The sequence below is a fragment of the Vanessa atalanta genome, chromosome 26, assembly GCF_905147765.1.
Source record: "Vanessa atalanta chromosome 26, ilVanAtal1.2, whole genome shotgun sequence".
Taxonomy (NCBI): domain Eukaryota; kingdom Metazoa; phylum Arthropoda; class Insecta; order Lepidoptera; family Nymphalidae; genus Vanessa; species Vanessa atalanta.
Genome location: NC_061896.1, coordinates 5,159,269 through 5,185,925, shown reverse-complemented (window position 1 = coordinate 5,185,925; position 26,657 = coordinate 5,159,269). Strand labels below are relative to the sequence as shown.

The 26,657-nt window shown below is 39.2% G+C and overlaps 1 protein-coding gene across 39 annotated transcripts in view; it reads right to left on the bottom strand.

The window, feature by feature from the left end:
* The window catches only part of LOC125074041 (ryanodine receptor), a 141,761-nt gene that overhangs the window by 31,247 nt on the left and 83,857 nt on the right, over nucleotides 1-26,657 (bottom strand). For 13 of the 39 annotated variants that reach the window (XR_007120083.1, XM_047685253.1, XM_047685226.1 and 10 more), the window contains 37 exons: nucleotides 22,194-22,308; nucleotides 21,659-21,797; nucleotides 21,344-21,418; nucleotides 20,173-20,318; nucleotides 19,663-19,806; nucleotides 18,565-18,739; nucleotides 18,021-18,218; nucleotides 17,628-17,733; nucleotides 17,230-17,341; nucleotides 16,576-16,716; nucleotides 15,529-15,666; nucleotides 14,971-15,123; nucleotides 14,286-14,401; nucleotides 13,421-13,595; nucleotides 13,010-13,113; nucleotides 12,450-12,583; nucleotides 11,983-12,072; nucleotides 11,628-11,752; nucleotides 10,962-11,144; nucleotides 10,748-10,795; nucleotides 10,388-10,505; nucleotides 8,455-8,669; nucleotides 8,012-8,159; nucleotides 7,444-7,638; nucleotides 7,050-7,181; nucleotides 6,570-6,699; nucleotides 5,935-6,083; nucleotides 5,244-5,392; nucleotides 4,801-4,963; nucleotides 4,103-4,295; nucleotides 3,926-4,003; nucleotides 3,549-3,672; nucleotides 2,373-2,466; nucleotides 1,659-1,796; nucleotides 1,156-1,173; nucleotides 865-1,021; nucleotides 201-523 (listed from right to left, as the gene is read on the bottom strand). Coding sequence is in view for 38 of the 39 variants with exons in the window: in XM_047685253.1 (XP_047541209.1) it covers nucleotides 201-523; nucleotides 865-1,021; nucleotides 1,156-1,173; nucleotides 1,659-1,796; nucleotides 2,373-2,466; nucleotides 3,549-3,672; nucleotides 3,926-4,003; nucleotides 4,103-4,295; nucleotides 4,801-4,963; nucleotides 5,244-5,392; nucleotides 5,935-6,083; nucleotides 6,570-6,699; nucleotides 7,050-7,181; nucleotides 7,444-7,638; nucleotides 8,012-8,159; nucleotides 8,455-8,669; nucleotides 10,388-10,505; nucleotides 10,748-10,795; nucleotides 10,962-11,144; nucleotides 11,628-11,752; nucleotides 11,983-12,072; nucleotides 12,450-12,583; nucleotides 13,010-13,113; nucleotides 13,421-13,595; nucleotides 14,286-14,401; nucleotides 14,971-15,123; nucleotides 15,529-15,666; nucleotides 16,576-16,716; nucleotides 17,230-17,341; nucleotides 17,628-17,733; nucleotides 18,021-18,218; nucleotides 18,565-18,739; nucleotides 19,663-19,806; nucleotides 20,173-20,318; nucleotides 21,344-21,418; nucleotides 21,659-21,797; nucleotides 22,194-22,308 (5,141 nt within the window). In the remaining variant the exon portion in view is untranslated. The remainder of the gene's footprint in view (nucleotides 1-200; nucleotides 524-864; nucleotides 1,022-1,155; nucleotides 1,174-1,658; nucleotides 1,797-2,372; nucleotides 2,467-3,548; nucleotides 3,673-3,925; nucleotides 4,004-4,102; nucleotides 4,296-4,800; nucleotides 4,964-5,243; nucleotides 5,393-5,934; nucleotides 6,084-6,569; nucleotides 6,700-7,049; nucleotides 7,182-7,443; nucleotides 7,639-8,011; nucleotides 8,160-8,454; nucleotides 8,670-10,387; nucleotides 10,506-10,747; nucleotides 10,796-10,961; nucleotides 11,145-11,627; nucleotides 11,753-11,982; nucleotides 12,073-12,449; nucleotides 12,584-13,009; nucleotides 13,114-13,420; nucleotides 13,596-14,285; nucleotides 14,402-14,970; nucleotides 15,124-15,528; nucleotides 15,667-16,575; nucleotides 16,717-17,229; nucleotides 17,342-17,627; nucleotides 17,734-18,020; nucleotides 18,219-18,564; nucleotides 18,740-19,662; nucleotides 19,807-20,172; nucleotides 20,319-21,343; nucleotides 21,419-21,658; nucleotides 21,798-22,193; nucleotides 22,309-26,657) is intronic. The other 26 variants (XM_047685232.1, XM_047685229.1, XM_047685234.1 and 23 more) reach the window with 6 other exon arrangements.

Below are 26,657 nucleotides of genomic sequence, written 5' to 3'. Positions count from 1 at the left end.
GCATCAATTTTGATACACTTTACAGAAGATTGTGTAGACTAGAAGTAGAAGTTTACAGAAAGAACTATAGTCTTCTAATTAATTTAATATAAAATTGGAAGTAACCAGAAGTGTTTAGATAGAAAACTTGTGCAAGAGACTTTTGCTGAGAAATCTCCAAACGGTTTCTTTGAATAGGTGATTCTAAATACAAAACATACCTTGGAAAAGAATTTAATATCTCTCGTGCTTGTTTTGAAACTGGTTCGCCTACTGAATGTAGTGGAAGGTTTCAGTAGTTTCATATTAATCGTGGCTCGGTCTATATACTGTATCAATTTCTCCAACAGCGAGTATGCGAATCTGAGCTCTATTGCTACCCCAGTAGAGGTCTGTTCTGTATCACTTTGCGCTGTTTTAGGCCTGTGCAGCTTGTAGCCTTGATATTGGAGATATTTGAGGAATTCCTGAGAACGTTCCCGATCCTTTTTCTTCTCTTTGTCAGTTAGAAGATCGTACGGGACTAATTGAGGATGGATTCCACCTACAGATACGTTTATAAATTAGAGGGTTGAAGGGTCAACGTTATTATTGGAAAAATAAGATAATAGATTCACCACCGTCTATTAAGTGGAGGTTCACTTTAAAAATAATAAGGCTATTCAATGTAATTTAAAGCGTCAATAGTGCAATTGTTTAGTAAAAAGTCGTAGGATCGATCCTGACCTCTTTGGGCTATTGTCGTCTCCACTCCTAAGACAAGTGGTAAGCTTAAAAGGAGGGGTAAATAGGAATAATTGTCATTCCTTAAATAATTTTGGGCATTGCTACTATTATATAGCTATTTTTTTTTAAATGCTACGAAGTTAAGTTCTTAAAGTATACCTCCATTAGTAACTAATTCTTCTTTCTTTTTCTTAGCCCAGATGTCATGTGCGTTCTCTGCGAGTCTCTCTGCCATGTTCTGCATCTCTCTGGATAGAGTCAGGTTGGTCATGTCGACGGGGTGAGGGTTGTAGTTGAAGGGTGTTGCTGAATCCGTCTGACGAGGGAGATATTCATTTGAGTAACGTAACTAAGTAGCTTTCAGTCAAATAATGTTATATCAAAAAAAATATATTAATTTGTAATTAGTAAGTATTATTGAAATTTTAGAAAAATAAATTATGTACTTACAAAAATCTCGAGAGCTTGCTTCAGTGCGCAAGAAAATAAAAAAAAATCTTATATTATTAAGGTAATATAAATAATAAAGTTTTTAGTGGAACATAGGTAAACCAGTTATCATCTAAGAAAAAAAAAATATAAATAAATAAATTAAAGTCTTCCGTTTAGGATCTACCGTGCTAAAGAACGACAAACACCAACTTTGAAAGTTATAACTTCTTTTAAAGTGGAAAATTTAATTGTCCATCAAAATTAACTAAGCCAAGTCAAATTTGGTAAGATAATGTCTTATTAAAATTATAATAATAATGTGCTAACTATTTACAGTATTTCTTCTTGTGTTCAGGAGAGGAGGGGAAGGGTTCGTCAGGTGTAGGTACTCTATGTCCTTTTCTGTACCCCTGACTAAATTTCATGACGATCAGTTGATTAGTTAAGACGGGAAAGGGTAACGACAAATAAACTCGCTTTCGTTTCTACAATATTATCTAGGATATGTTCAGTGTACTCACGATGCCAGATTTGGACTGCCGCCTCATGGAGCTTCGATTGGTGCTGGGGATGTCCACTTCTGAATGTTCGACGGACCAGCCGATCGCCAATAACGCTTTCAACGACTCACGCACTGGCTCCTTGTAACGCTCTTTCTCCTGTGACAATAAACCACGATTAATAACCCTGTAATTTACAAAATAAGGTTTCTATTCCAAGTGCCTATTTTTACCGTTTTTCTAAAATCCACAAATTAGCGTATAAGCTAACCGAAATTAACTTATTGCCGAAATCGTTCAAGAGCATATTATAATGTTGATTATGTCCTCTTGAACGATTTCGGTCATATCGGCCATTTTCAAGTGTAGATACAAACTCATTACATATTTGGTTCCCTCACGAACGGTTCAGACATATCGACTAATTTACATACTTTCCAATACACTCAGTAAATTCTGCTAAATTCCAATCTCCGATTGACAATTCGTAATAACCGGAAAAATAATATTTTGGCACAAGAGTATAATATTCCTAACCCTGGACTAAGTTTTATTTTGACAACGTCAAAAACTATCTATCAAACCTGGTTTGAAATCTTCTTGCGAATTCGTTTGGCATATAGAAAGGAATCATTATACGGTAAAGTTTATATGGAAGAATAATTTGAAGGCTCATTTCCAATAGGCCTTACAGCTATACATGTACATTATATATTTTTGCAATTATATACTTACATAATCATTAAGCATGTTGTATGGTTTGAGCCTTGGGTGAGATTTCTGACTGTCGGACCATGACTCCGCGTAGACCCAACCGTTTTCAATTTTCCTGATAAAATAAATACAATGTAACATACAATATAAAAAGATTAATGTACTAAAATAAAATACACAAAGACATATTATGATTTATATAGTAAAATGTTAATTTTTTTTTTAAATTACTGTTTTGTAGAATTGGTTTAAATATTAGTTAATTTTCCCTCCGATGCCCTTAGAAGCATGTTCACTTATCGCCCAAGAACTCTAAATTAACTCTGCGTATCTCACTTACGTAAAACAAATCAAAATTAATAACCAAAACATTATCAAGTTGCTTAAAAGTAAGTTTGAAACGTCAAGGTCAAAGGTTAAATTTAATGTAAAGCTAGGTTTAGAGTCAATATTATATGGACATGAAACTTAAATTACATAAGTAAGTTATTTCATTATAATATATAACGGGGCGAGATTACTTTGATTGTTGATTTGGATAATTAATGAATAGTTGGTAATAATGTTTGATGGTTGATTTACTTTTAAGAGCGGGTCACCCCGAGTGGAGTTATAAGTGTCATGGCAACGCGAGTCGTTATGTTTTGACAAGCGATTCGAATGCGATGGTTGCTTGCAAACCCATTTGCTCTTTTTTTTAGCATTAGCAGCCTGTAAATTTCCCACTGCTGGGCTAAAGGCCTCCTCTCCCTCGAGGAAAAGGTTTGGAGCATATTCCACTACGCTGCTCCAATGCGGGAAATTAGACACATGCAGGTTTTCTCACGATGTTTTCCTTCACTGCCGAGCACGAGATGAATTATAAACACATTTTAAGCACATGAAAATTCAGTGGTGCCTGCCTGGGTTTGAACCCGAAATCATCGGTTAAGATGAACGCGTTCTAACCACTGGGCCATCTGGGCTCATAATCGGGATGAATTAATTTAATTTGCTCTTAATCGGGATGAATTATTGTAATCCTTTCATATTATTAAGATTCTTCCAAATGTCAGATCAATCCCCGAACCCAACTGTTCGGCATCCTGCTCCTCCTACATAATAATGTTTATTCTGCATTTGTAATCTACGAGTACAATTATTCTGTACATTGTCTGTAACTGAATGTTACCACCAAAACCGACGGTATATTTTTACCTAGATGCCCAAGCGTCGTGGTAATGCTCGGAGAATTTCTGCACGATTGTATTGAGATCGTTGTTGAGCGCCACCGACGACGTGTTGATGGGTTGCGGGTCGTATTGTGGGTTATCGGCTCCTGCTAATAGTTGTGAAATAAATGTTATCAAACCGTATCCAGTGCTGGGGAATTTAGTCCGTTCCTGTTAGGTTATTAATTCAATATTGTCACAATATAAAATGTGCTAACCAAGATCTTGATATATTAGCACGATAAGAAATATAAACACAAATGAATACAATCCCTGGAATCCATGACCTTCGATTAAGTTGGATGTGTTCCAATCACTGGACCATCTTGACTATTGCAAAAAAGAAGTATAATATATGATTACCTAAACTATGCGTTTCCTTTCCATAGAACTCGTCATCGTAATTCATCGATAGTGAATAGTCCGGTGGTAAGGCACAACCTGAAAATAACACATATGTTTTATCGTATAACCATCAAAGCCGTTAAATAGATAATTTACTTGTAGTGATTATTCATTAGATAATTATCCCAAAGGTACCTATGGCAATGAGACACGGTAGAGCCTTTCCGAAGAGTTCGGGCTCGTAGTCCATCTTGCTGAGCGAGTCGAAGATGTTGGAGAACAGCATCATGGTGAGTCGCTTCTCCTCGTCCGAGGAGGCGCCGTAGATGCCCTGGCCGCCCGTGCTGCCGTAGTACTTCGCGCAGCGCTCGTAGTGCAGCGTCAGCAGCTGCGTGAGTCAGAGATATTATATTTATATTCATGTGTTTTCTCCACTATTTTAATGTACTGTCTGCCGTTTTAAGAAGTACAATGTTTTTAATTATTTGGAGTTATAACTTATAGTTATGACTAATAGGGAAATATTTCTTTATTGTTATGTGAGATTGATTAAATAGAGAAATACACCGTACGACACCCAAATAAATATGATACTATAAGTTTGCAATATCCCTTAATGGCTTAAAAACATTTGCTTTCTTTCATTTTTCTATCTAAATCAGAGCAAAGGTAAACAAAAAAGACATTGGCGATACCCTACGGTGTACCCGGTCATCGATATTGACATGTGAATAATATAAACTATTCTGTACATCGTAAATGCTTTGACTATTATAAGAATGTCATGGATACTGAAGCAAAAAATTTTAATTAATGTAAACTATTTATCGTTCAAATTGGAACACACAAATATATAATATGGATGTTTATCGATGTAACGTGTCGACACGTACCCGGAGCGCGACAGTGGTGTACTCGGAGAGGCGCGACACGTCGACGGTGAGCTTCCGCAGCAGCTTCAGCAGCATGGAGGGCTGCATGGCGGCCGTCAGCGCCACCAGGAAGTCCGACACGGCCTCGCGCTGGCCCTTCGTCAGCATGCGGTTCTTGGACAATCTGACCCACGAGTTAGCAATTACTTTGGTACACGTCAATTTCGGATACTACTTTGAAAATATATCTTTGATGGATCATACAATGATGAAGGTTATTGATTATAACTTCACGGTCTACGCCAACCATAAGTCAACCACCAAATCGCACTTGTATTTGAATAATGAGAATAACTTGGTTATGCCTTTATCGACTTCTTTATTTATCGACTTTGACGTTAGAATGCTAGTTTTCTGTAGCTGCTCCTTCAAAGCTTCCCAACTTAATATTATTTCGTGCTTACCTGTATACTGTATGTAGCGTGGCGTCCAACAAGCTGGCGTAATTCTCTGCTTCGTTATAGAAGTTGGCGTGTTTGATGAGAAGTGGTAGGATGGAGTTGCCGATGTAACGGTTCATGGATAACGCCATGTCAGACTCGCAGCCGTCATTCTGAAAGAAATACGCACGGTATTAATAAAAAATTGGAATGGCAGCTTTGGTCACTCTCAGAAAGATGTCGTAAAGAAATTTTATATCTTTGGTTTTATCTTCATAAGCAATCCCAAACAGCAATACTTAGTATTGTTGGATTCTGGATTTAAGGGTGAGTGGGCCAGTGTAACTATAGGCACAAGTGACATAACCGCTATTTTCCCGAGTATGGTGAGGCATTGGTAATTAAGGAATAGTTTATATTTATTTATTACACCAATGTCTATGGGCGATGGTAGCCACTTACTATAAGGGTGGTCCATTTTTCCGTCCACTCACATATACCAAAAAATGCAATTATAAGTGTGTATTGATGATAAATATTTAAGGATGTTTATAATGACATTTTTGCCAACATATGTCAAAAAATGAAAAAAATATTTAGTCGAATAGAAAACCTTTTATGTATCTCCGTTTTATTTTGGATACTTTTATAATACCTATTAATTATCAAATCACGATACAAATAATAAAGTATTACTACATGGTATTTAACTTACTCTATCTAACATTGTAGCTGCTCTGAGATCTGGTAAGAAAGCTTCTTCCAACAGTCGATAGAACAGCTCTTGCGTTTCAATACCATACACTCGTTCCAAAAATAAGCCGACGCTCTGTTTGTGTCCAGGTATAAGGCCAGAAGGCATATCTATAAAAGAGATATTTATATTAATTAAAAGATCCCGAAAACTTGCGATATTTTCTTGTGTACATATTTAAATACTCATAACTTATTACATAATTTTAATGAAGATAGCGCTACATGCAAATTTTAACGATACAATAATCGAAAAACATTATCCAGTACACAAAAATATCCTAAATAAACATACAATCTTAATTATATATATAAAAAAGGGTCAATAAAGCATTATTAAATGACCAGTATGATAAGAAATAAGTTTAAATAATATCATATAAAATCGTATACGACAGAAAGTGTAAGATGGGTCTCCTGAAGGGTTTATAATGCCTCTTCCTTACGTAACATTTTCTGACAGTTTACTCTACTGTAAGCCACTTAAAAGTACTTCTTTCCAATAAAGTGATTAGACTATGAGTGTTCACTAATTCTGATAATTAGGTAAAGTATATTCGTCGTTGCAAGAAGAAATCAAAAAGCTTTATTAATTACCAGATTTAGGTCTTTCTTCGCCAGCAGCGGGGTTGTTGAGTGTAAAGCGAAGACTGAGGACTCCTTGCAAGTCTTCTAAAGGAACGAGAGACCGCAGAATTGCTCTAGCTCTGAGAGATTCGTTTTTCCCCTGTTCACAAATGCGTAAAGACATAAGAATAAATTTACTTACATTGTTGAGGCTTTATATTACCTAATGTCAAAGTATCGGTACATTTGCTGCATTGAAAACAAAAAAATAAATACAATCAAAGCTATAGAATATCAAAAATATTTACCTAATTTATGGAAATTAATTCAAAATCAATCAATAAAAGAAATATTTTCTTTATGTCTATAAAATTATTTTTTATCTGAAGGTAGGTCAGAATTATGTTTTTCTTCTTTTTAAACTGAATTCTAATACTCGTTTGGAATGTGGATCCTACCGAGGCGTTTAGTCATGTAAGAGTTCTAGTTTGTATAAATGAGTATAATTACCAGAGCGATGACTCCGGCGTCGGGCGCGCAGCGGCCGAGCAGGTCCACGAGCGTGCAGTAGAAGTTGAGGATGGCGGCGCCCGTGTCGATGTAGTCCTCGTCGTCGTCCGACTGCGGCAGCGGGTGGCTGAACTGCTCGCGGGACAACCATAAGTCAAATTACTACTAGTGATGTGTAATGAGAACGGGGTCCGTGACGTAGCGGATAAGCTCCAAGAGCGTCGTCTGAGGTGGTATGGCCATGTGGCGGGGCGACCTAAGGACTATGTCAGGAGAAAGTGCCTTGATATATTTGTACCTGGAATAAGGCCTCCCAGGCGCCTAAGGAAGCGATAGCTAGATGTCGTGAAGCAAGACAAATAAAATTCTGAAAGGTATATAATTCAATACTCACACTGACGTCACCTTCTTGCTCCATTTCTCTTAACTTCCGTCTATCGGCTATTCTTTCACTCATTTTGTTCGCATCAACGATGGCCTTAAGCAGACCTTCGCCTTCACCTCTCAACGCTGGACCCAAGCATTCTGGTCTTCGAATAAGGAGTCGGATCACAAGATTGGCATTTTCCTCTACACTTTCACCGTTAACCTATAATGACAATATTAGGTTAGAGATGAACAAGAGGGAGATATTTTAAAAAGAGAGAAATAAACTGTAACCCAACCCCAAAATATGTGAGTATTGACACACACTAGAAAAATACATTAAAAAAAGGACACTCCATATTAAAATAATAAGATATCTGTACAGCAGTGTACCGATTAAAAAACGAAGTTCGCTTATGTTAAAACCTTGGAAAGTATACGATGACTCCCAAAGTTCAATGCTGATTTTCAGTGACCACCTTAGAGGTCACCATACGAATAAATGCATTACAACTTGAGTCCAAATTAATAAACTTTTATAATTTCTTTAATTTACTAAGATAATATGCAACATTTGTAAATTTTTTTTAACATACCCAAACACAAAAACGGAGGAAATCCAGATAACGTTCGCCTTCCACGGGGTCCCAACCAAGGTCGGGGTACCCTTTCTCCACCAGCTCAGAGTTACTTTGTAGTCCACAACGAGATAGATAAACTGCAATTTTCTCCAAATAATGTTCTCTGCAATAAATTGTGTCAGTTATAGAATATCACTATTATTCGTATCGTTATAATAATATCGGAATCCAATTATTGAATATACTTTAAATAGGCTTTTAAAGTCGTTTACAAATCATTTGAATCTTCGTTTTACATCATTATAATAAATTTCCACATATTAAATTCGTCTATTAATTTCTAGGAAGATTCTATTCTATTTTTCTTAAAGGAAAATTAAGAACTAATCTATCTAATCTTTCTTTGGAATTTCGGGATATTCCAAATGCGACAATAGTTTGATAATAAAAAATTATACCTCAAAGCTAGCGCTAATTCAGTGTTCTCCATCAAACTGGAATAAGCTACGTCGAGAGGCGTAGAACCTCTGAGAGACGGTCTCGACAGAAGAATGTTGGAGTTTTCAAGCAGGAAATCGAAGTGGTCGAACATAGCCTTCTGGTTCTGACGGCCAGTACGACAGAAGTAGCAGAGGAAACGGCAACACGCCACCACCATTTCATGAGATGTGTCCTGTGAAGAAAAATATAGCGTTTATGTATAGGTGAAGAAAAGATTGTGCGTTACGAAGCGGTGTCTTCACCACCACCACCACATTTCCACCGCCTTAACCATCATCTTCAGCCTTTCATACAGACGTGAAGATAAAATTGTGCGTTGCGAAGCGATGTCGTTACCACCACACGTACCACCGCCTCTGGCACACCCCCGCCTCGCGCGTTACCTTCTCCTTGTCGTCGGGCGCGGGCGGCGCGGCGGCGGGCGCGTCGGACTGCGCCTGCGCGCGCCGGCCCAGCGTGTTCACCACCACCGCCACCACCACACGTACACCGCCACTAGCACACCCCCGCCTCGCGTTACCTTCTCCTTGTCGTCGGGCGCGGGCGGCGCGGCGGCGGGCGCGTCGGACTGCGCCTGCGCGCGCCGGCCCAGCGTGTTCACCACCACCGCCACCACCACACGTACACCGCCACTAGCACACCCCCGCCTCGCGTTACCTTCTCCTTGTCGTCGGGCGCGGGCGGCGCGGCGGCGGGCGCGTCGGACTGCGCCTGCGCGCGCCGGCCCAGCGTGTTCACCACCACCGCCACCACCACACGTACACCGCCACTAGCACACCCCCGCCTCGCGTTACCTTCTCCTTGTCGTCGGGCGCGGGCGGCGCGGCGGCGGGCGCGTCGGACTGCGCCTGCGCGCGCCGGCCCAGCGTGTTCACCACCACCGCCACCACCACACGTACACCGCCACTAGCACACCCCCGCCTCGCGTTACCTTCTCCTTGTCGTCGGGCGCGGGCGGCGCGGCGGCGGGCGCGTCGGACTGCGCCTGCGCGCGCCGGCCCAGCGTGTTCACCACCACCGCCACCACCACACGTACACCGCCACTAGCACACCCCCGCCTCGCGTTACCTTCTCCTTGTCGTCGGGCGCGGGCGGCGCGGCGGCGGGCGCGTCGGACTGCGCCTGCGCGCGCCGGCCCAGCGTGTTCACCACCACCGCCACCACCACACGTACACCGCCACTAGCACACCCCCGCCTCGCGTTACCTTCTCCTTGTCGTCGGGCGCGGGCGGCGCGGCGGCGGGCGCGTCGGACTGCGCCTGCGCGCGCCGGCCCAGCGTGTTCACCACCACCGCCACCACCACACGTACACCGCCACTAGCACACCCCCGCCTCGCGTTACCTTCTCCTTGTCGTCGGGCGCGGGCGGCGCGGCGGCGGGCGCGTCGGACTGCGCCTGCGCGCGCCGGCCCAGCGTGTTCACCACCACCGCCACCACCACACGTACACCGCCACTAGCACACCCCCGCCTCGCGTTACCTTCTCCTTGTCGTCGGGCGCGGGCGGCGCGGCGGCGGGCGCGTCGGACTGCGCCTGCGCGCGCCGGCCCAGCGTGTTCACCACCACCGCCACCACCACACGTACACCGCCACTAGCACACCCCCGCCTCGCGTTACCTTCTCCTTGTCGTCGGGCGCGGGCGGCGCGGCGGCGGGCGCGTCGGACTGCGCCTGCGCGCGCCGGCCCAGCGTGTTCACCACCACCGCCACCACCACACGTACACCGCCACTAGCACACCCCCGCCTCGCGTTACCTTCTCCTTGTCGTCGGGCGCGGGCGGCGCGGCGGCGGGCGCGTCGGACTGCGCCTGCGCGCGCCGGCCCAGCGTGTTCACCACCACCGCCACCACCACACGTACACCGCCACTAGCACACCCCCGCCTCGCGTTACCTTCTCCTTGTCGTCGGGCGCGGGCGGCGCGGCGGCGGGCGCGTCGGACTGCGCCTGCGCGCGCCGGCCCAGCGTGTTCATCATCACCGCCATCACGTTCTCGTGCACGCGAAGCACTCTACGGGTAACACGAGTAGGTATTTTAAATTCATTACGGTGATTGTTTGAAAGATTGTATATTTTATTATTTTAAGTAAATTTGATTAGCAAAATCAAATTAACATACCAGCATAAATATGTGTACAAGTATAACCATTTGGTAAGAGAATCGTGTGGAGTGATACATAAGCCATTCCACGGGTTAAATAAATATTGAATGTTTTTGTAAAATCAAAACCAATACATAAATGTCATTTTTACCTGATTAAATCTGGATGCTGGAAGAATGTATGGTTGTTCACCAATTTCCTGTAAGGAATTATTTATTTTGTGTTTAAAAAAATAATAATACGTTCAATGAACACAGATTAAAATGATAGTTACCATAGATAAGCTTACTTAAAACGTCTTAAATTTTTTGTATAGCATTTTTTTCGTATTATATCGTTTTAAATATGTTGTAATCTTAACTTACCACAGTCTTTTCCTCATGAGTTCCTCCTCTTCCTGGCTCATTTGCACGGGTAGCAGGGCACGGATCTGACTGAGACCCACCCACATCTCGGCTACGTCCATTTTAGTCTTTGCGTTGATGACGTAAGTCTTCTCGAGCGCGCGAATGAGCTCTCCCACTGCGTCATATTGACGGACGAGGAGACTAAAACATTTTAAAATACATTATCTTTTTGCAATGTTATACTATTTTGAATGACTTGGTGGTAGGGCTTTGTGTGAGCCCGCCTGGGTAGGTATCACCCACTCATGGGATTTTCTACTGCCAAACTGCAATACTCAGTATTATTCTGTTTCGTTTCAAAGGGTGACTGCGCCAGTGTAACTACAGGCACATGGTCCCATGTGCATAATTTCTTAGCTCCCACAGTTGGTGGCACATTGGCGTTGTAAGAAATGGTTAATGTTTCTAACAGCGCCCATGTCTATGGCCTATGGTGACCACTTACTATCAGATATAAATGCAATTTTATATATTAATTATTCAGGTAGGTTCTTTAAAATTAGATTAAATTACCGATGCTCAATGTCCAAAAAAGTAAATTATTGAGTACGTAAACTGTCGCATTTAAGTCTTATAAAGAGAACGTGTAAGTTTCGTCATATATTCTATTTTGAAATTTATTACCTGAACATTTCTCTGACGAGTTTTGGTGTTTCGATTTGAGATTCTTCGGCCCAATTCACGATAGTCTGGATTAGAACCTTCCTGAACTTTTCTTCTGGCGATTTCCTTACAGGTTCTTCAATTGCCTTTTGGATTTTGGTAAATAAATCACAATTAAAGAAAAATAATTAAGCTTTTAGTTCTTATTACAATTCTATAGGACATTAAAAGTAAATCTTTGGATGTTCTTCTCCTGGCAATAGACTCCTTTCCTCATGCGAGTTTCCTACCGCTGATGAAAGCTTGTTTGGGTTTGAACCCAGTTTTTAGACCATTAGCAGTATAGAGAAGACCTATTAAAAATAGCGTTACTTACCTTGGGTTCTTCTTCCAACTCCTTAACAGTATTAATGATGTTGTAGAGCCTTCCCATTGCTCCTGTTTTTGTTTCTGGTTCGGTTGATTCCTACATCATAACCATTTAGTTATTTATATTTAAAGGTTTTCCCAGATCTCCAATGTTTGCAAAAAACTTAAGTCTAATGATCATTTTACAAAAAACTTTCCAGATACATTTCAGATGACATTTTTTTGTCTGCAAACATAACTTTTTATGAATGATTATTTAATTAACACTCAATTCGTAAATTTACATGTACTTTCTGATGTTATATGTAGAGAACTTGCTCTCAAACCCGACATCATAATTTTAGTGTCTTTGCCAAATAAGTCACATTTTAATAACATCAACAATTTTTCTACTATTCATGGAAAAGTTTGTCTGTCAGTTTGCCAGTTTCAAGCACTGTAGCTGCAGCGCAGTTTGGTGAAGCGGCAACTCACGTCCCCGTCGGGCTCCTGCAGCGCGTGCAGCGACACGTGCGTCATGAGTCCCTCGTGGAACTCGTTCATGCGCGACACCAGCTCCTCGCCGCACGGACAGTTCTCCGGGTCGTCGTCTTCCAGGTGCTTGAAACCTGCCAGGTGACTTCCATTTAGAGACCAATATTTCGATTCTTGATTTTTCTCATATTGAAAATTGATTTTTGTACATAATAATCATATATATGGGCGCAAAGTTATTATAAAAAAATAAGTAATTATTTAATTGTAAGGTCTTAGATCAGTTAAATCAGTTACAGAAATAAAAACGGAAAAAACCATAAAAAAAAGAAAATAAACGGCATTCTTTTAGTGTTCAAGATATGTGTTGTAATAATTGGTTTAATCATATAAATTTTTAGATATAATTTAGAATGATATTTTTTTTATTTTCAGGCAGATCATCATCATTATTACGCGTCTTCACAACCAAAATGTGCAATATATTAACAGTTATCACATATAACGAGACACCACTAATTATTTTTGGAAAATGTTCAAATTTATTGCGTGTTACTCACTCAAGATAGCGTTCATCTGTTCCCGCGGCGGACAACGGAACTCTTTTGTCTTTTTAGCTGCGACTGCACTCGGTAAGTCCGATTGTTTGATTTCCGTGTAACGTCTGAAATAAAGTTATTTAAATATTAGGTTCATTTTTTTTTCTAAATATAACAATGTTTTTCTTTGTTTTTGACGATTGTATTAACTATAGGAACGAATTTATTGTTTTATTGACTTTTTTGTGTCTGAATCTGTTAATGTTTTTGTATGTTGAGTGTTCCGAAATTATTATTTGATTCATATTTAGTTAAATTCAATAACTATTTTTTATAAATAATACAACGGAAATACTCATTTAATATAAATTTTGTCGGTGTCGGTCCGATTAAAATTGAAACATTCCTAGCATGTATAATTTTCAAGCCTACCTGAGCTGATCTGTCTGCAGGTCACCGACGAAGTCATGCGCGAACGCGATGATAAATTCTACTCTGTGTCTCAGCTGGATGTCGTTGAGATGTTGCAGCAAGTAGCACATTTGCAGCTTGGCGCCTTCCGCCATCTTCATGTGCAGGAGACCTTTCCGATGCTCATCTTTACCTTCTGTAGACAGTTTGAAGATTTGAGACTATATTTTTTGGATGAAGCATCATATCTTAAAGAATATGTTGCTTACGATTAGAAGATTTTAAATTTTTGTTTTTAAATTAATGAAATGTTCAATTAAGTTTTTGAAATATTAATAAATTCAAATCTTCTGTCAACAAAACATTGATAAAAAAAGGCACATTACTCAATACAAGATTACAGACATGGACTTAGTATTTATTGACTTCCAGATAGGATATACATTTAATTTATACTTTACACTTTATTGACATAAATTCTGTAATTAAAATGTTGGAAAAGAATAACCAGTGAATTTCTTGCCGGATATTCTGGGTAGAATCATTCCTAACTGATGGTTTTACATTTAATTCCACACGGTAACGTGACGGTTCAAAAGTGCTTTTATAGGCCTATTAGAATAAAGAATATTTTGAGTTGATTTGTTTTCTATCCTTACATTTAAGTTATTTAAAAAAGGGGAAAATCTCTCTCTCATCATCAAAGAATGTACATATTATTATTAATAACAATTTCAAAACATTTTATTTGATGAGATATAATTGAAATTATATAGAAATCAGCAAAGTTTTTACATAAAGAGTCCGTCAATTGTTATTAAAAAATTACTCATAAGAAAAAACAATAAAATCACACAAACCTATCAAAACTTATCCAATATCGTACCTTTATCAAACGTGGGGTCCCAAGTCTCAGGATTTGTCATTATAAGTAGCTTCTCCACGTCTTCATCTCTCATCATGCCCACCAAGAGTAGGCGGTCCACGAGTTTAATAAGTGGTCTAAAAATTACAAAAGGTATTAAACCATAGTAATTTATCTAGTAATATTTAAATATTATCAAGTTAACAACTAAGACTCGTGTGTTTAATAGCAAGCCTGTTAGCTTGCAGATATTTGGGACGTTAATGCCCCTGTAAAGTCTGCTACTTTGTAAGCGTATTCCAGCGTTTGATAAGTTATTATTCGAGTCATTTAAAAAATTGCGACGATCTCTCCGCTTATATCTTATCGGGATAATATGAGTGAGACAATTGATAATATATCTCTGTTTTCACAAACGTGCCTGGACTTTAATTTATCGTACACAGTTTGGTAGCTTGAATAGAAAACCTAATGATAAAATTTGAACGAAATTGGAAAACGCCATTATCTTTATTACCGTAACAATGTAAGATATACTGGCATTATTTCCTTTATAATTTGTAAATTAGTAATTGTATAATATTTTTAATTACTAGAATCGAAGTGAAATGAAGTTCAATTACAATTATTAATAATCAGAACTTCTTGAATAAAAAAATGAATTTTTCATTTTTTTTTATCGATATTGTACATAGATTCTACTCACAGGAACAAGTTCTCGTTGCTGCCCCCCACGGGGTCCCGGTTGTGGACCTGATTGGTCTCCACGGCCTCCGCGAGCGCCTGCATCACGAACTCGCGCACCACTTCCAGTGGGAAGTACGGGGAGTAAAGGTTGCTGATCTCGGTTATACTCTCCCTGTGTGTCATATTTAAATACATTAATAGTGATCACCAGATGCCCTCTGCATCAGATCGGATGGCTGCTGTCAATTAATTTATTTGCACTTGCAATAATTTCCAAACTCGATTACGAGATACAATCGCTTTCCAATGAAGTCTTATTAGCGAAAATACTTTAATATTGGAAGATTTTTGATGTTCTTAAAAATGAATGCAATTAAGATTAAAAAAGGATAGATTAATAAAAACTATTAATGATTCACGGAATTCGAAATAAAAATATTTAAAGCGGATACGATAATAGTCAACGGGTCAGGATCGAACCGCAAGTCCGTAAAGCATTGCGCTATGAGGCTCGACATTTTATAAGATGTTTCTAAGTGTCGATATATACGTCTTTAGGTACTTATTTGATACTTACGCGATGTCAGTCATCTTCATTTGCGGTCGCACGCTCTCCGTCTGTAGCGATCTCAAGCTGTGGCCCATATCGGGGTCCTCATAGAGGCCCTTCAGCTCGGGTCCGAGTGGTATTACGAATTCGTTTTTGCACGCTTCCCTGAATATAAATTAATTTTGTTAGCATTAGCATTAGCAGCCCGTAAATGTCCCACTGCTGGGATAAAGGCCTCCTCTCCTTTGAGGAGAAGGTTTGGAGCATATTCCACCACGCTGCTCCAATGCGGGTTGACGGAATACACATGTGGCAGAATTTCGTTGAAATTAGACACATGCAGGTTTCCTCACGATGTTTTCCTTCACTGCCGAGCACGAGATGAATTATAAACACAAATTAAGCACATGAAATTTCAGTGGTGCCTGCCTGGGTTTGAACCCGAAATCATCGGTTGAGATGCACGCGTTCTAACCACTGGGCCATCTCGGCTTTTGTTAGCGATGACCAAATTGTTGTTCCGAGTCCGAGTTGTTTATTTCCGAACGCGTGATAAATTTATCACAATCATTATGAAACTGTTCTTCTAAACTTCTATATTGAATAAATATTTTGATTATTATATAAACATTGATATTTATACATTTTCAGTTGATAATGTTGAATACGAGTATGTAAGGCATTTTCAAAAATATGTAAATAAGGTAAGTTCTAAGAGTTGATTCTCAAAAAGATAGATACACTAAAATGAGAACCATATGATAAATGTAACAATAACATATCTGTCATATTGGTAATTAGTTAACTCAATAGAATATAATGAAATCGCTGTATATATTTTAATTGCTACAAAAGTATTTTTTTATAAGATGGTAATTTGTTATAAAGTAAATAATAAAGGATAATTTTTTTATGTGGTTTGGTTATTGGCTTATAAATATGGTAATATTATTTTTGTTTTTAGCGCATACCTCTTATATTGCTGATTTTATTATTTCAATTTTAAGGCAAAGGTATTAAAATTAAACGTGTATCTACTGACATTTCTAAAGCTTAAATGGTTAGTAATCTTACATAGTGGTTGCGTGGCTCTCGAGATGGAGCGCGATGAGTAGGTCGTAGAAGCCCTGGCGGAGCGGGCCGGACATGTACTGCGACTGTATCGCGTACAGCAGCTGCTTCTGGTCCACGTGCTGGCACAGCGCATGCGCCGCTCTGGGAACACACACACACACACATCAGTGATGATTCAACTGATCTGAAAAATGGCTAGTCTCTATTAGATACAGAGTGCAAAGATTCTAAACATCAACGCACCTTAAGCATATTTAACAGTCGACTAGATCCAGTAGTTAATGAAAATATATCGATAAAATATAGCCCAGATAATAAAAATAGTGGAACTTAACTAAATATCAGTTTCACCGTGAAAACGTGAAGAATAACTTCGCAAAGAAACCTACATATGTATCTGATTGTGATGTGATGATTATATATCACGTTTATATCTATCTACCAGAATTTGTTACTGAACCATTATGGTCATTTAATTCGCAGAAAAACCATATTGATGTATTTATATCTGTTTTACTACTGAAAAAACAGTCAGCTAATAATAATTTGTTCTCAATACTACAAATATCCCTTTTTCGCAAGAAATTCGTCGTTGAACATTTGTTTGGAATAATGACCACAGCTGTGAGGTTTAGACATATTTGATCAATTTACCTGTAATTGCTCTGGTAGCACAACGCCGCGTACAGCGTGAGGGTGTGCGAATGGAAACTCAGCAGTTTATCCATTTCTATCAGTTCGAGGATATCTATGCAACGATCCTCCTCTGTAATATGGAAGATTAATCATTAATAAATAATTGTAGCGCATAAAAAATGCTACAAAAGAGTCAATCTTCATATCGAAAACTTTTCCTTCTTGAAGGTGTGAACGTTTTACACTTTCATGCCATAAAACATCAAAGTATGCACTAGTTACTATTTTCTTCTCCAATCAAGCGTGCTAGGAATGGCCAAAGAGGTCATCCAGGAACTCACTAACTTACGCTTTCATTATACTTTAATAAGTATAATGAAAGCAAAAGTCATATTGATTTTCATAATAATGGTTACCGGGTATGTGTAGAGCGAGCATGGATACTGCGTCTTCACACAGCATGGACCAACCGCGAATGTCGGACAGCTTCAGAGCGTGGACTTGTAACGATTGGTTCGGTACCTGAAGATAATCATTGAAAAATATTAATAAAACATCATGGACCAGGAGCATAGTATAGTAAAGTAAAAACATGTGAAGTAAGAAAATGTATATGTCTTATTGCTGGACGTAAAAACTACTGAACGTATGAGACTAAGATCAATAGATTCGGAATTGTGCGTAGATTTAGGTAATATTTTTTGGAATTCCGTTGATCTTTCCCCCCTTTTTTAATTAATGCCCAGTTGATTAGACGCATCGAACTAGTTTGTTATATGAATCTGTTATTAATCATATTTTTAACTTACCCTCGCCCATTGGTGTGGTTTCAAACACTGCACCTTCAGCCTCGGTGGGAACTGTGGGTTGACATGTTTGTCGCTGGTCGGCAGCACTGCGGCACTTAGGGGGAGACTCGTGGATGACCTTCCGAGCTCGATTTGCAGGATCTCTTTCGATGTCGCTTCTACGAATATAGCGGGGAAGAGTTTTGTTTCCGGTTCCATCTGAATGAAAATATGATTATTTTTAATAATTTTTACATAGTTTTTGGAAATTCTGAAAAAAATCTATATAGTATATCTAGATGTGGGTGAGAATCCGCCTGGGGCCCCCTTTGCATAAATCAGACAAAGTACATACAATAGTAATTAGATCACGAATACACTAAACATATTTTTAATAAATGTATGATACTAAAATCACAGATAATATATTAACAAAGCAAATATTTAGGTTTAACAAGGCATTGAATATTTTTAAAGCCCTTTGGAGAGTTGAATGGTTCATTTATTTTTCATTTAATTAATCGCCTAAACAATATTAAGTTTAGCTACACGTGATATGGTCGACCTTGAACTTGATGCTGGTGTCCTTCCCCTCGCAGGTGAAGGCGACGGTGCCGGTGGAGGTGTCGACGGAGCAGCCGATGAACATCCCCTGCGAGGCCCCCTTGGCGGTGGCCTCCGCCATCACCTCGTTGTACAGCTCGTCCGCGCGCACCATGTAGCAGGACTGACGATTCACGCTGGAATATTTTATCATTTCGCTCTTTGAAATTTATTAAAACTTAACACTTGAAACTAGATACATTATAAGTTAAAAAGTCTAGAAGGTAATGTTTTCAAAATTAAAATGTACGCTTAGTTCTTTACGCCGCCTGTACGCTAAGATATTTTAAAGCTTCGCAATGGTTTTTAATACAGTTTAAATCAATGAACCTATTGATTCAAAAAGAAGGTTTAAATGAATGATCCATCCACTAACATTCATAGCTGGAAAAATACTTTTTTTTATTTATGTTTGTATAAAAGTTTTATATACCCTTATGAAGCAGGGTCGGGTAGCTAGTTATAGGACTGAATGTAAAACTACCGCTGATTGGAAATGTAGATACTCTAGAGAAGATACAGCAATAATATCAGACGTTACTGTTTTTCTCAAAAGAAATACACAATCAACGGAAAAGCTATGTACAATATTTTTTTTAATTGGAAAACAACGACTACAAGGCTTTGTATAACTTATATTCTTCGTAGTTTCTCCAATGGCAGATATAAGGCTGCAGAACTCGAGATTCTAGGTTCAAACCCCAGGTCGGACCAATGAACAGTTATGGGGATTTTCTATTCAAAAATTCTCAGTAACCGCCTGGAGTCTTGAAGCTGGAAATGTGTATAATCCCGTGTCTTGGTATGTAAAGCCGTTGGTCCTGCGCCTGATCTCTTTCCTGTCGTATTAGATTTGCGTTCCCATCGGAATATGAGGGTGAGGGAAGAGACAGTGCACCTATATGCGCCATTATAATATGTCATGTCAGCAGAAATTTGTCAAGTAGACATCATCATCCTCGTGTAATAAGTCTAATATAATATTTGTATTTAACAGTAAATTAATTAATAGCCAAAGTTTAAATCTGTGCTTGAATTTTGGTAGCAATTACGACGTTACCTTTCAACGACACAATCGTAATCATCAGTGATGATGACAGAAGATTTAGTCACTTTATTCTGATTGAAGTCCTTCGAGTGCAAGTGGTACTGCGTGGTCACCCAGCCAATGTACACGTGAGTCGGATCTTGACCGGGGAAGATCCTGTGAAAATAAACAGCGTTAATAATTGTACTGTTTTACTTACACATGGGTTACGTGCGACCCACTCATCACATATTCTGCCATCAAACGGCATTATTTCGTGTTGTTGATGTAGAGGATCTTTAATATTCCTTTCAATACGAATGTCTATGGGCAGTGGTGCTCAGTTACCTCTAGTAAGTCTTTTGTCAGGATACCTACCTATTTTTAATAATAAAAAGAAAACTATGTATTTCTGACTTTTGAAAATTTTTGGTGATACACACAGATTTTTGTTTTCTTTTGTGTCTTTGAGAATAAAATATCAAATATTAGAAATTTCACAACAATTCTATTACACGATAGTGTGAGTTAAGCATTTGTTACCTAACGCCGTAGAAGTATTCGTTGATGAGTTTCAAGCAGTCCGAGTCGAAGATCTCGTTGCCGACTGTCTCCGTGGCGGCGGCCGACAGCGCTCCCGTCGTCATCTGCTTACGCTCTTGTGGAGGGGTCGCTACTGTTAGGTTGGTCTGGAAGAAATTGTGTTTATTAATCTCCGTCGTTAAACCGTGTGTTGAAGCCACCCCGTGTTAATCCGTTGAAAATAAAAACCGAAGATCGGGCTCAAAAGCATGTCCCAATAAAGACGACGACGATGATATCCCGTGGTTGTTATGAGAGTCAACGGAGCCGAGGATTCTTTTTCTGTGTGAGGCGCGTCAATCAATACCGTTAGTACTTGGTGCCTCAAAAAAAAACCGCAACGCGACAAACAATTCGACCAGCAAAAGCATTTCAAAGAACTGGCGTCAGTCAGACGACCAAACGGCCCGAAAAAAGTTCTATGCAAGCGAATGATGGTAATGATGGCAGTTCTAAGAGTAAGTTAGTACTTTCCGAAACAATTAACATAAATTTTAAAATGTTACACTTTTGTAATAAATAAAAATCAAAACATTCTTTATTCAAGTAGACTTATAAAATCATTGAATTGAAAAAAAATGAATCGTGTTAGTGTTGAAATAAACGTAAAGCCATCACCGGTTCGGAAAGTAGATTCTATCGAGAAGAATCGGCAAGAAACTCAGTAGTTATTTTCCTTTAATATGTCAAAGAAAAGTGGTAAAAACAATACGTACAATCAATTTTAATGCAAGTCGACGCACAGATAAAGGTGGATTGCTTTTAAAATATTATTATATGTTGATCTCTATATATACTCTCTACTATTAATTTCATGAACATTAATTTTCCTGGGAAAGAATAATGACGTTATAACTAAAACCAACGAAGAAATGAAATCAGCTGTTGGTTTACATAAATATTTATGAACGATTTTGGTTAGACCAATTTTTAGATACAATCAACTAATTTAGCCTCAAGATGAAGGTGTTAAAGATCTACAGATAAGTCAGAGTTATGTTAACGAAAAGAAAAACCATTAATACACAATTTAAGACGACACAGCGACTACAGAAGACTGAAGATGTAATTGAAGATTAGGTTATAAATTTGAAAAGACATAGACCAATAATTATACAGAGACTGAACTTACATTCAAGCCCGTCTGGCTTCCGTACAGGTTAGGTCTACTGGGTCTAGCCTGCGTATTATTGTACCTTTGATTCGCCTTAGAAACAAAACACATCACGTAAAATATAACATATTTACATTTTTCAGGAATGTTATTTGACACTCTAATAATAAAAACTGGGAAATTTGTTGGAAAGATAAAAAGTGCAGATTATTTATATTAAAGATTGGGACTTTAAATCAAATATTATGTAAACTTTTCTATAAACTAAGTTAAATTATAAAGGGTTTCAAAGCAAAAATAACTTTATACACAATGAAACAGAATTGAAATCACCTGAGATATTCTTATTTGGGGGTTAGGCCGTTTCATTCCCCTCTCAGGAGACACCTCGGTGTCGCTGAATGGATCTGGTGTTTTGGATTTTCGAGATTTTGAACGTTCACCACTTTCACCGCGCTTGCTTCTGAAGAATCTGTTGGGATACATGTATTTCTAAATTGTATTCGGAAAACGATATGTTCAGAGCTTATAACTTATTTAAAAGAATTGTGAATTCTGTAATTTACAAAAAAGTCCTCCTGATGTCTAAATAAGGATAATCTTTTTTGATGAAAGATTTGGAGTTTATCCAGTCATGATTCTTCATTACGGGTTAACTTCTTACAATAATAATAATTTGTAAGAGAAATACTATAAGATATGAGAAAAGTTCAGCAATAATAGCTTCTAATTGAAATTATTACGGCGATTTAATGAACGATTAAAGTTTAAAATGATGCTGTAAACTTCAGAACAACTTTAGGAATTATTGAATAGTTTACCTATTACTATTAATTGTTGTTACTAGTAATTATTATTTGTTTCTTACTTGAAAGGAGATCTTCCTCTCTTATCCGCTTTCTTATCTTCTACGCTCTGAACTCCGAGCTCATATTTAGACATTTCTGCTTCGCTGGTAGAGCGATGCATACCGTTGACAGTACCTGAATCCATCCATCATATGATTACAAAACAAAATTTTTCGTTCAATATAATTGCCTAAGTTAATAGCTGCTTCCTTATTACTGTCAAATGCATACGTGACTAAATAATTGTAATTAATATGTTTTGAATAAAAACGGTTATGGTTACTCTTTTATTTGAAAAGTTACCTTATCAGTCACGTGATTATATTTGCATGAATATTAATACTGGCCTTTTGATGTTGTATTCAAAAATCTAAACTGAATTTATGCTAAAGATTAAAAAGTTTGAGAAATGACAAGATGTAAAAGAGAGATGGAAATATTTTTAGTTCAGTTAAATATTAGCAAGGAGCAAAATATTACACCATATGAATATTTCACTATAATAAATACGATATTATGTGTTCCGTTTGACGTCCGAAGTCCATTATGAGAGAGGGCATCGTCTTTCCTTGTCTTGTCGTTAGATGTCGCTACTTTACCGTCACGTGAACGCTCCTGTAGCGCCACTAGTGGCCAAATCTGTAACTAACTAACAGCACCAAGAAAGCCACCATTCCGAAGTCATTGTTGCGTCGTTTTTCAAGCCGTACGCAAGTCGTTAGAGATTCATGTAAAATAAAGTTTTCAATTGAATTTTAATTTTATAAAAAAAAATTAAATAAATTAACTTTCGAGATTAAAGTAGTAAGTTACTTGCTTAAGTCTTAAAACCGGTCACGTGAAAATGAACAACGAAGATAAAATAGCCGTGCAAAGCGTGGATGAGCTTGGCGACCACGATCCTGGTCGTTTACAAGGGGTACCGCCCTCATCATCGTGCGAATCAAGGTCTTCGAGTTCAGATTCAAGTTCGAATGAGGATGACGAGCCTCCATCAAAGAGGCGACGGCGCCATCACAGCCATAGCATTTCCATGCGAGAAATAGACCGAAGATTTGAATTACTGTCCCAACAGCTGGTAAGTCACGTTCATAATATTGTAAACACAAATTACTCTATCACACAGCCAAGTATATCCTGTTCCGCAACGACTCCTGATCTTGGAGCGATTAACAATAATACATTAGACGACCCCTTTTTACAACCGCCAGCCTTGGTAAAGGATATAGCGGAACTAGATGTTTCTGTTAAAGAACCAGCCGTGCCAAAAGCGAACCCGGACCGGGTTACTAAGTTAGCTTCCATGCAAAGGTTCGACTTACCAGATTGGAACTCTGTGCGGTATACTGAGGTACAAAAGAAGTATACTGCCTTTCCGGCTTTCACAGAGCTAAAAGTAAATGAGGAGTTACGACATCTGGAGGATCCGTACGCTCCGCTTAGGTGGTTTCAGATGGAACGTAGCTTTGCTGCTTTGTCAAATGCGTTTTTAGCACAGAATGAATTTGTTAACTTAGCCTTACGTAGTTTGATTGATTGGTCCGCTAACCCAGGTGCACAATTAACTTCATCTTCAATTTATGACAAATTGAAAGAGCTATTTGGTAATGAATCACAATACAAAACTGTTTCTCATGACATCTTACAAATAGTGTGTGGTAAACGTGCAGAGGTTATAGAACTACGACGTAAAGCGCTCCTTAAAGGATTAAAAGGTAAATATGTACGAGAAGATATTGAAAAAATTCCCCCCTCTGCAGAATACATGTTCAATCCACAAGGTTTAGCAGCTTATTTACAAAAAATAGGTGGTATTAATAAATTAGACAAAGATATCGCGACACAACCTAAATCATTTGTTCGTTCGAAATCGCCGGTGCGTTCTAAATCACCGATAGTTTCTATTTCCCGGGAGAAGCCCTTTCGTTTCCAACAAAATAAAGCGAAGCAAGGAAAAAATAGAAAGCGTAATTTCGACGACCACGACAAAAAGAGAAGAGGGGGGCGAAAAGACCAGCACAGTAGAAATAAACACAAATGACTGGACGCAGTTTTCAGGCGGCTGTCTGATGCTTTATCACAGTGTGTGGGTCAAATTAAATCCACCCAAAGCAATTCTAAGATTAATCTCTGCTGCTCGCATACCGTTCAGCCAGACGCCGCCATTAATTTTACCTACGTCAGACATAATGAGAAGATTTCAAACGCCGAGTTCAGTAGTAATGTCTTTAGAAATTCAATCCATGATTCAAAATCGAATTCTCGAGCCCGCACCGCCAACTCCATCTTTCATATCCCCACTTTTCATTATAACGAAGAACAATGGAAAAAATCGTGTGATCTTCAACTTGAGGGCATTGAATCAATTCATGAAACCAAAACATTTTTACCTGTTTCATCATCATCGAATGCCAACATTTTTACAAACAAGCGATTGGATGGTAAAACTCGATATAAGCCAAGCATACTACCATCTGCCAATAATGGAAAGTCATCGTTGTTTTTTACGAGTCAGTTACGAAGGCCAATTGCTGCAGATGACATGTCTACCCTTTGGGCTCGCGGCAGCCCCGAAGATGTTTGCATCGGTCACAAATTGGACTGCCGAAATGTTACGCAGAAAGGGCCTTCGCGTGATAGTTTATTTGGACGACTTTTTAATAGCCCATCAACACAGAGACACCCTGAAAACCCATGTTCAAATGGCAATCGAGTTCCTCACCAGACTTGGTTGGCATATCAACATGAACAAGTCTATACTCAACCCGACAATGTCTTTAGAGTTTCTCGGTATCGTCTGGAACACACAACACAACATCAAAAGTTTACCTCTAGAAAAAGTAAGAAAAGTCCGCCAATATCTAATGTCTCGCTTGACAGCAGGCAGTTGGACCCTCAAGCAGGCGCAACGCCTCTTAGGGTATCTCAACTTTGCGACCTTCGTCACCCTCCGGGGAAGGTTGCATTGCCGTACGCTGCAGCGCCACAGCAATCTTCTACAGAAACACTCACGCCGGCCCAGTGTATTCGGAGACGAGGTACGAAAGGAATTGAAATGGTGGCTAGACAATGTCGATCAAAAAACTCAAATTCACCCCGTAAAACTACCAGTCAATTACGTGGTTACAGACGCCTCGGACATTCAATGGGGTGCTTTGGTGAACAACAACTCACTAAAAGGTAGTTGGAGTCAAGATCAGCTGGGCTGGCACTGCAATTTAAAAGAAATGCATGCAGTGATAGCGGCCATCTCGTCACAAGCGAATGTTCTAAAAAATTCAACCGTGATCTTACAGAGCGACAACAAGACGGTAGTATCGTATATAAAGAACGAGGGTGGAACAAGATCTCAAAAACTTTTGGAGTTGACCAAACACCTCCTGGGACTAATAGACAGCCTGAACGTTGTACTCCTCCCTCACCATCTACCGGGAATGTACAATACGGAAGCCGATCACCTCTCGCGCAATCGCGCCGGCTCCGAATGGCATCTTTTGAGCGAAGGAACAAAGAAGGTGTTCAAACTGTGGGGAACACCAGAACTAGATCTGTTCGCCTCAAAAAACGCTCACGTCGTTTCGAAGTATGTGTCGCTAGACTTACCAGACTCGAACGCCTACTTTCACGACGCTTTCAGCAGATGTTGGACATACAATCTTGCTTGGATCTTTCCTCCGCCAAGTCTGCTTCCACGGGTTCTACACCATTTGAACTCGGCCAGAGGAAAGTTCATAATAATAGCGCCGAAGTGGAAAAAACCCTTTTGGCGTCCAGATCTCAAGAACCGCTCCCTAGCACGTCCTTTAAAAATAAGGAACCTGAATATAACATTAGTGGATACAGTGTCGGGTCGCCCTCCAGCACAAGTGCACAACCTACAGCTGGAAGCCTGGCTAGTTTCGGCTGGGACACCTTGACAGAGGATTGGTCTGCACAAGAAAAACATCTTTTGTCGACGTGTTGGAGGACTTCTACAATTAAAACATACATCCCCATATGGAACAGATGGTCCCAATGGTGTAGTGAAAATAATGTAAGCTGTCGTCAACCGGCACCTGCCGCGGTAGCCAGGTATTTAGCAAAACTCTTCCTTACTGATAGATTAGCTTATCGTACTATTCTTGTACATAAATCCGTTATAGCGTCAGTTTGTGAAACACTATCTGATACTAAAATATCCTCAAATAATTTAGTTAAGCATATTTTAAAAGCGGTGTCTTTAGCAAGACCAATTCCACCGAAATTACCAATATGGGATGCAAGAATTGTAATTAACTTTTTAAAAAACACAAGTCCAAATCTTTTTAGTCTTTATGAGGTTTCTAGGCGTACTGCCATAATTCTTTTGTTGGCCTCGGGGCGTAGAGTCCACGATTTAACTCTTTTGCGTTGTGACTCTACACATTTAATTGATAATGGGAATTCAATAACCCTGCATCCTGTATTCGGTTCAAAAACTAACTCTGCATCGTATCAGCAGTCTA